The 9,405-nt window shown below is 37.6% G+C and overlaps 1 protein-coding gene across 3 annotated transcripts in view; it reads right to left on the bottom strand.

The window, feature by feature from the left end:
* The window catches only part of ANKRA2 (ankyrin repeat family A member 2), a 13,241-nt gene extending 3,841 nt beyond the window's left edge, over positions 1 to 9,400 (bottom strand). For 2 of the 3 annotated variants that reach the window (XM_081826754.1, XM_081826757.1), the window contains exons 1-4: positions 9,106 to 9,399; positions 5,186 to 5,578; positions 4,108 to 4,266; positions 1,575 to 1,640 (exon numbers count right to left, since the gene is read on the bottom strand). In XM_081826754.1, coding sequence (XP_081682880.1) covers positions 1,575 to 1,640; positions 4,108 to 4,266; positions 5,186 to 5,474 — 514 coding nt within the window. In that variant the 5' untranslated portion in view covers positions 5,475 to 5,578; positions 9,106 to 9,399. Of the gene's footprint in view, positions 1 to 1,574; positions 1,641 to 4,107; positions 4,267 to 5,185; positions 5,579 to 8,889 lie in introns of all 3 variants that reach the window. The other variant, XM_081826755.1, reaches the window with a different exon arrangement.
* Positions 9,401 to 9,405: the final 5 nt, after the last annotated feature.

Genomic DNA, 9,405 nt, shown 5'->3' with positions numbered 1-9,405 from the left:
ACGAACCATGAGAGACTATGGACTCTGAGAAACAAACTGAGGGTTCTAGAGGGGAGGGGGGTGGGGGGATGGGTTAGCCTGGTGATGGGTATTAAAGAGGGCACGTTCTGCATGGAGCACTGGGTGTTATACGCACAGAATGAATCATGGAACACTACATCAAAAACTAATGATGTAATGTATGGTGATTAACATAATAAAATAAAAAGATTAGGGAGGAAGATAGAGTGATAGGAAAGGGACAACAAGCAGAAGAGTTTGGTGTTTGCAGGAGTGTGTCTACAGGGAAAATGAACACAAGATTGTAAATAAAGATGTGGTTGCATCTGGAAAAAAAAATAAGCAAAGGTGCTCCTCCATTATTTATAATCTTGAAGTAGAAAATCCTTTCGAAGGATATAAAACTCAGAAGTTACAAGGAAAAAAATAAATTTACCATTACAAAATGTTAAACTTTTGTTGAACACATGAGAATCAAAGGAAAATGACAAACTGGAAAAAAAATATGCAACATAAACAACAAAAAGTAAATTTCTTTAATTTAGATGAGGACATATAAATCAGTATGAATCAGGCAGTTCACATACAAAAGAGCTTAAATAGACCATAATTTAAAAAATCTAAACACACCCAGTATGAGATACCATTTTTCACCCATGAGATTAGCAAAGATTAAAATCTGATATCTTGTGTCACTGAGGGTATGGGGAAATACAAACTCTAACTTTGGTGTGAGGACAGGACAAATACCTGGCAATATATAGAAAAGTGAAAAATCCATATACTTTTTGACCCAGCAAATAAACTTGTAGGAACTTATCCTATGTGTATTCTTAAAAAGAATGCCAACAAGAATGTTATTTAATACTGAGAAACTGGAATCAACCATCACCAAGGGGATTAGTTAAAAAATAAAAACATAGCATATATGTATGTAGCAATACAGTGCAAAATTAGGGACCTATTAAAAAGAATGAAATAGGGGGCGCCTGGGTGGCTCAGTCAGTTAAGCATCTGCCTTCGGCTCAGGTCATGACCCCAGGGTCCTGGGATCGAGTCCTGCCTTGGGGCTGGGGGGGGGGGGTCCCTGCTCAGCAGGGAGTCTGCTTCTCCCTTTCCCTCTGACCCTCCCCTCTGCTTGTGCTCTTTCTCTCTTAAAATGAAGAACATCTTTAAAAAAAATAAAAAAGAAATAAATCTTTATGCGCTCATTTGGAAAGATCTCCAAAGTATTAGTGAAAAAAGTACAATGCAGTGTGCTCCCTCTTGTTTACATAGCGAAAGGCAAATACATATTTCCACACATAACTCCAAAAATAAACAGAAATGTTTTCTAAGAGTTTCCTGAAAACATAAGAAATTTATAATGTTTGCTTTTGGGGAAAAGGTTAGGGTGGTAAGGGAGGCTGTAACTTTTATACTTTGTAGTATTTTATTTTCTTTACTACCTATAGAGTTATCTGCCTGGTGAGATTATGCAACTATTTTTTTTTTTGTCTTTACACCTTCCTGTATTAAATCTAATAAATCCGATTAAATATGTTTTAAGTACAGTTTAAAAAACAGGCTATTACCTTGTTCAATCCGAGTAGCTAGGTAGAGCATCTCTCCCTGAGCAGCCAACTGGTGAACAGATAAAGCTGAAACGATATCACAAAAAGCTTCATGTTTTTCTACCTGCAGGGTACACTTTCATCATGTCATTCATATTTGTGCAGCAATTCTCTTTTCTAAAACAAAAACTATCATTTTATTGTTTAAAAAAATTTAACTTAAAATATATCCTAACATTACAAGTAGCCATTCTGTATCTGAGATTTAATATACGTTTAAGGCAATTCTGACATCTGCAAAGTATTGTTATCAATGAATATGCAAACTGTTATGATCAACTATTAACAATGCAAATTGCTAATGATCTTATCAATCAAAGAAATGGCTTAGGTATTTAATTTTTAAAATGCTAACTCAATATCCAAACTTAAAAGGATGTTGGGTCTAAAACACATAAAGACACACCTTTTGTCTTTTTATTAATTAAATCCTCTGAAATCCCAAATATCATTATTTCAAGACTCCATGGGTTTTTCTTAACTTTTGGAGTGAGGTAGTAAATGGAAAAATGACTTCAAGAGTAAATTCTTGAATGCAGACCTAGGTGTGGCTAGTTAGCTGTGTGACCTTGAATAAATGATTAACCGTTTTTGTCTATAACATGAGGGTCATGAACTGCATGATCTCTAGGTGTTTCTTTTCAGCTCAAAAATAATATGGTTGGACTATTTTTAAGAGAACATCTTTATTTAATTTATTCATTTATTCATTCATCCATCAATTTGTTCATTTATTTATTTTTTAGGACAATATCTTTAAGACAAAACTAAACAGGCACTGTTCTGTGAGGGTTCATCTTAAAAATTAGTATCACTTGATCCTCGACTTCAGCGATATGACTGAGTGGCCTTAATAGAAAGGAAAGCAATTATGAAACACATGCAAATTTAATAAGTAGAATAATAATGGTTAATAGCGAAGTAAGAGTCATGGACTCCTCCTGGCTTAACTGTTACAGCATGTGATTCAAAATCAGGATGGATATGGTGTTTCCAAATAAACCATATATTTTACCATGCTTTAGAATATAGATGCATTTACATTATATACTCAAATATAGTTCCTAATATCAAACTGCTACCTGTTTTCTCTCATTAACATATCTATAGTATTTAGAATGTTTTCTGATTTATGTAGAAATATTTTATTTCTTCTAGAATGATTCTACATTTTTAAAAAATTATGGATTCAAGGTGTTTTGTTTTTTTAAGATTTTATTTATTCATTTAAGAGACAGAGCTACAGAGAGAGAGAGAGAGACAGTGAGAGAGGGAACACAAGCAGGGGGAGTGGGAGAGGGAGAAGCAGGCTCCTTGCTTCGACCTGAGCCGAAGGCAGATGCTTAACCATTTGAGCCACCCAGGCGCCCCTGGATGCAAGGTTTTAAGAGAGTTAATTTCATATTCATATTATTATAGTCAAATTCAAATTTACAATAGAAATCACTCAGGTTTTACTATAAATCACTTGCTGATCACTGATCTAATTATGAGTAAAATGTAAAGCCTTGTACTCCAAGAACAGAAAAACACTCACAATGTCTTAGTTTGCACAAAGTTCAGAATGATAAATTGTTATAGTAAGACTATAAAGGTTTTAAGAATGAAAACCTGTAGGGGCGCCTGGGTGGCTCAGACTCTTAAGTGTCCAACTCTTGATTTTGGCTCAGGTCATGATCTCAGGGTCCTGAGATGGAGCCCTGTGACAGCTCTGTGCTGGGCATGGAACCTGCTTAAGATTCCCTCTCTCCCTCTCTCTCTGCATCTCCCCTCCCCACCTCTCTCTCTTAAAAAAAAAAAAAGAAAACTTGTATAAAATCTGTATGTGTATAAACAAATATAAACCTGTACTTGTATAAATCTATATAAAGTCTGTATTAAAATCTGTATTTGTTCTTGGGGCGCCTGGGTGGCTCAGTCAGTTAAGCGTCTGTCTTCAGCTCAGGTCATGATGGCGGGGTCCTGGGATCAAGTTCCGCATTTGGCTCCCTGTTCAGTGGAGAGTCTGCTTCTCCCTCTCCCGCTCCCCCTACTTGTGCGCTCTCTCTCTCTCTCTCTCTCATAAATAAGTAAAATCCTTTTTTTTTTTTTTAAAGATTTTACTTATTTATTTGACAGAGAGAGACACTGTGAGAGAGGGAACACAAGCAGGGGGAGTGGTAGAGGGAGAAGCAGGCCTCCCGCAGAGCAGGGAGCCTGATGTGGGGCTTGATCCCAGGACCCAGGGATCATGACCTGAGCTGAAGGCAGACGCTTAACGACTGAGCCACCCAGGCGCCCCAAGTAAAATCTTTTTAAAAAAATCTGTATTTGTTCTTAACAAAACATGAAATATTTGATTATGCAGTAATAGTGTGAAAAAAATTTTAAATTACTAAAACTATCAAGATATCACTTAAGCTTTCCAAAATAGAATATGCATTTCAAAGCCAAATTCTTGAAAGCATTATATTACTAATAAGAATATTTTAATAAATCAGTGGGATATACTTACAATTTGCTAATAGAGGTGTGGTTGAGACCTCATTTCCTCTGTGTTTGTTGGTCAAAGTAGTTGACTGTTTTATGGGTGAGAAGTGCTTTGTTGTAGAGGGAGTGTAGACATGTCTTACTTGAATTCCCGGAGAAGGAGATGTATGGATATTGCATTCAGCTAAGTAAAATAAATTTAAACACATTAAACTAACATTTTAGTGACAAAGCATTTCAAAGTTCTATGTCAATGTTTACAATAAAAAAGAAATACATGAGGTATAACTTCAACCATTTCTCAAGTGATATTATTCTTTGCTATAAAAATTCTGTATTATCACAGTGAAAGTTCCAGAAAAAAATATGTATTAATCTTGAGTGATTTTATTCTGAGATTAGTTTTTTTATTCAACAGATTGTTGTGAAAGTAAGGCTACAATATGATGACAAACTTCACTGAATTAAAGCATGGAGCTGATATCAATCAAATATTCATGGAATAGGGAATAGTAAGGTAATTCATTTCTTAAAAGGCACAAATAATTTTTTTCTCCTATCATTTTAAAGGGTACAATAAGGGGCGCCTGGGTGGCTCAGTCATTGAGCATCTGCCTTTGGCTCAGGTGATGATCCCAGGGTCCCGGGATCGAGCCCCGCGTCGGGCTCCCTGCTCGGCAGGAGGCCTGCTTCTCCCTCTCCCACTTCCCCTGCTTATGTTCCCTCTCTCACTGTGTCTCTCTCTGTCAAATAACCAAAATCTTTAAAATAAATAAATAAAGGGTACAATAAGAAACTTTAATTTGTAAATAAACAAAGGTCAAGCAAGAAAATTTTAAAAAAAATCAACATATACTTATAGATATCAAATAACATGAAATTATTTAATTTTGGTTTTGGTGAGATTCTAGAAAATCATATTAAAATATGACTTCCAAACTCTCTCTTCCAAATCATATTAAAATATGACTTCCAAACTCTCTCTTCCAAATCATATTAAAATATGACTTCCAAATTCAAAATCTCATGATCAGAAAGGAAAACAAACAAACAAAATGAAATAAATGAAAACAAATGCAGATATTTATACCATAACTTTCAACCTTTAAATAGGACAGATGCCACTTCCAGGTCAGAGTTAACCTGATCTTGAATATTTTTACTATCCTCTTCATTTAAGGACTTCACAAATCGAGAACACACGTTCATATCAAATCGGTTAGGTAGTATGAATTTCATTCCCATGGCAACACCCTGAGCTGATCCTTCTTCTGCATTCGAGTCCAGCTGATGTTCTATTTTAATGTCTGGCATGCCAGTTAGACTGTAACTGTTGGGACACTCTTCCACTATCAGCTGAGCTCCAATATCCAGATTTGCTGATGTAGCCATGATTTCAACCGTAGTTTCAATAATTAAAACATTCCTTCATGATTTCCTCTTTGTTTTATAGGAGTGGTATCCACTGTGCTCCTGGAATTCAGATATTGAAAAATCTGGAAGACAAAAGTTAAAAATATCGTATCAACATAGCGAAAGTACACAAAAAGCGCTCTTGTAAGCACCTACACACAACAGTAGGCATACAATGTTCAGAGGCAGACACCTGGGTATGAATCCAAGCTTCGCCACTTATTAGCTGTGTGAACCTGTACATTACTCAACCTCTCTAAGCCTCAATCTCACCTGTAAAATGGAGGTGTCATCAGTAACCTCACAGGATCTTGGTAAAGAACAAATGAAATATAGTAACATTCTCACCTTCATCACTAGGTTTCAACAAATTTTACTCTTTTCTCCCCTTTCCTATTCCTGGACATTGCCAAATGAACAGAAGATCAAGGTGACAATGAAAATAAACTTTCAAAAAAAAAAAAAAAAAAGAAAAGAAACTTTCATGCTCTTTCACCAAGTTAGAATAGATCAAGAAGATGGCAGCTGTGAATCAGGAAGAGAGCCCTCACCAGAACACAACCATGCTGGCACCTTGATCTTAGACTTCCCAGCCTCCAGAACAACCCAAAATTCCTGCTACAGCAGAAGCCCACAGAGGACTTGGAGGCACTTCATCAAGATGGAAAGAAGCTAATTCCTATTGGGACAAAACATGGTAAAAAAATTCCTAATATCATCTTTTTCTCAAAAATTTGACATTTGTTGTTTTAATAGTTCAAGTGAATGATCCTTTCATTGACTGCTAGATTCTTTAAACCACCTTCTAATGTTAAAGTGCCAAGACTTCATTTCATAAATTAAAATGGGGCGCCTGGGTGGCTCAGTTGGTTAAGCGACTGCCTTCGGCTCAGGTCATGATCCTGGAGTCCCTGGATCGAGTCCCGCATCGGGCTCCCTGCTCGGCAGGGAGTCTGCTTCTCCCTCTGACCCTCCCAACCCTCCCCCCTCTCATGTGCTCTCTCTCTCAGTCTCTCTCTCTCAAATAAATAAAATAAAATCTTAAAAAAAAAAAAAAAATTAAAATGGCTAAAACATTAAAAAAAACCCTTTCATGTGAAAACTTTAAACTCTTACCTGTAGTTCATCTTTTAACATGCTATGTTTGTAAGTGGCTCTCAGTTTGAATTTAAGATAGGACTCATGTTGTACCCATGTCTATTAGCATCTACAACACCTGTGATTCTTGGATAGTCAAAGGCTTTACAAAGTTTTGGTTATGATGAACTGAAGATATACTTATTTATCAGTTTTTGTTCAGCTCAAACGTTAGTAACTTAATATAGGTTTTTATGAAAACTGTTACTACAGAAACTATAGATTATAGACTGGCTTCCTCTGCCTTATCATCTCTAGGGCATCAAGATCCAACTATAATTTCTAGATCTCAATTTTTGTAATAAGTATTAAGAAATAAGAATTAAATATAAATAAGAACTGATTTTTTTCAAATATAGATAATCAAGACATGAATTCAATAAATGCAAACTCTCAAAGCATAGATTATAAGCACACCTGTTATGGAATCATTTACTATTGTTTTATATTGAGTTTTTAGTAATCGCTGGCACTTTCCTATGAACCTTAATATAATTTCAAGAGAATTCCATTATTGTACCTAAAATTGTTTCTAAAAAAATGAAGAACTCCAAGATTATAAATGCCCGATGCATATAATCCCTGAGACAGGGGGAAGAAAATTAAAACATCTAGTTAATCTTTTCATGTTAGGGTTTACTGCCTCTTAGAAATTTTGAGAGGATGCAGGGTGTTTTAACATTGGAATTTAAAAAGAAAAATGCATTACGATCACAGTGGAACAGGGGCTGGAAAACCATACATTTACAGATAACTACTATTTTCAGTTTTAAAACATTTTCCAAGACTGGTCCTTATAACAATCCTTTGAGTAGTGAGGGTAGTTACCTGTTATTTCCTATGCAGCGAAAAGAAAAAGGGAGCTTATACATTATGAAGGACCTATCCAGCTATTTGGATAGATCACCTTGACCACTAAAATAAGCAGCACTAAACTAATCCAAACTTCCAAGGGACAAGAGGTGAAGAAATAACAAATCGTAATAATAATAATAAAAAGAAAGTAAAAGGTAACAAAGTCAATACACTTTAGCAAAAGGAAAGAAGGAAACCAGAACAGAAAATGAGTTGTGATTCAAATGGAGACGGAAGCTTAATGCAGAGGGCTTTAAAAATGTATTGGAAGAAGGGAAAAATGGAGGGTGGGAAATCGGAGGGGGAGACGAATCATGAGAGACTATGGACTCTGAGAAAGAAACTGAGGGTTCTAGAGAGGGGCGTAGGGGGATGGGTTAGCCTGGTGATGGGTATTAAGGAGGGCACGTATTGAATGGAGCACTGGGTGTTATAGGTAAACAATGAATCATGGAACACTACATCAAAAATTAATGATGTAATGTATGGTGATTAACATAACTTAATAAAATAAAATTTTAAAAAATGTATTGGAAGATAAGAACTGTGTTTCCTGAGGGAAGAACCATCTCCCACAGACTCCTATCCAGAGCTGGCCTAAATGCAATCCCCTGAGCTAAGTCTCTTAGCACACTGCATTTATTTCTATTTCTAGTATTTATCATTCTCTTGAAAGTTTCCACTTAAACTCCAAAGACATTGAAAACTTCTCTAGGATGGAGACCACTCTTACTATCTTTGCACACAAAGCAGAACCTGATCCTATCAGGTGTTCCAGAAATGTTTTCTGATCTGAACTTTAACATTGTTTTAAATTCTTTTCTATACTGAAATGATCCTGCAAGATGCCCAACAAAGGCTTGCTAATTAGATTTGGCTTTACATTTTCAACATCACTACTAACTAGCTGTGCAACCCTGGACAGAAAAATCACATACGTTTTCTGAGACTCATTTTTATTAATCTATACAATGTAGATGATTGAAATAGACATCTCTAATACTCTTTCTAGCTCTAAACATCTTCCATGTCATAAATCAGAGTTTACAGACGGAATTACAGGTCTTTGAGGGGAGAACCTGGGAGAGGAGGGAGTGAAAACAGAACGCTGTCTTGCCACTACTCTAGAAGAGATGAGCCAAGTTGACTGGTTAAGCTAAGATTCTGAAGACTAGAAGAGGGGAAACATGATCGAGAGTAGGAGGCGGTAAGAAAAAGAGGTATAGCCAAGGATAGCTAGGATCACCTCGATCGGTCAGAGCCCAGGGATGAAGACAGAGACACACTGGGCAACTGTGCTACTCCGCAGTGAATCCTAGTAACAGGGGCCCCCTGGTTCTTCCTAATTCTGAAATTGTCCTACAAGGAAAGGAAGGTGCTATGAAAATGAATGATGCCTCACAGGCGACAGGTGTCCCAGCGTCCCAGGACAGAAGCCCGCTGGAGGGGACACTTGTAGGAAGGGAAGTCCGTTCGGTCGCCACCCGCCAGCTCTGCCGGAAAAGTCCCAGCACAGCTCAAATACCGCGGGCGGAAACTCTGGTTCACCCACGGCGGGAGGGTCAGGGGGACAGGGGCCGGAGGCCGACTGGGTGGGAGCGCAGGGCCTCGCGACTACCTTCGACAGCCGACAGCGAGTCGGGCCTTTCCATCTGCGGCCACAGATTCACTGCAGGCCCCCAAACCCCGGCTTGTTTTGACCGCGACGTCACTTCCGATTTCTTCTTTCGGTTTCTGGCCAAAAAAACGTTCCGCGTCACTGCAGCCTAGAGGCCTTCCAGGTTTTTTTAACCGCCGCTGCTCGGTCTTTATTGCCTGAGTACTACAGAGACTGGGTCACTTCAGCAGACCCTTCTGGGTCACTAGGGCAAAACCCGTCTAGCCCTCGGATCACGTCTCCTCCTCTCCCATCGCCCCG

This window comes from Leptonychotes weddellii, chromosome 7 (genome assembly GCF_054177405.1).
Source record: "Leptonychotes weddellii isolate Sample4059 chromosome 7, ASM5417740v2, whole genome shotgun sequence".
Lineage (NCBI taxonomy): Eukaryota > Metazoa > Chordata > Mammalia > Carnivora > Phocidae > Leptonychotes > Leptonychotes weddellii.
The sequence above is the reverse complement of the archived record's forward strand: the minus strand, read 5'-3'. Positions and strand labels throughout refer to the sequence as shown.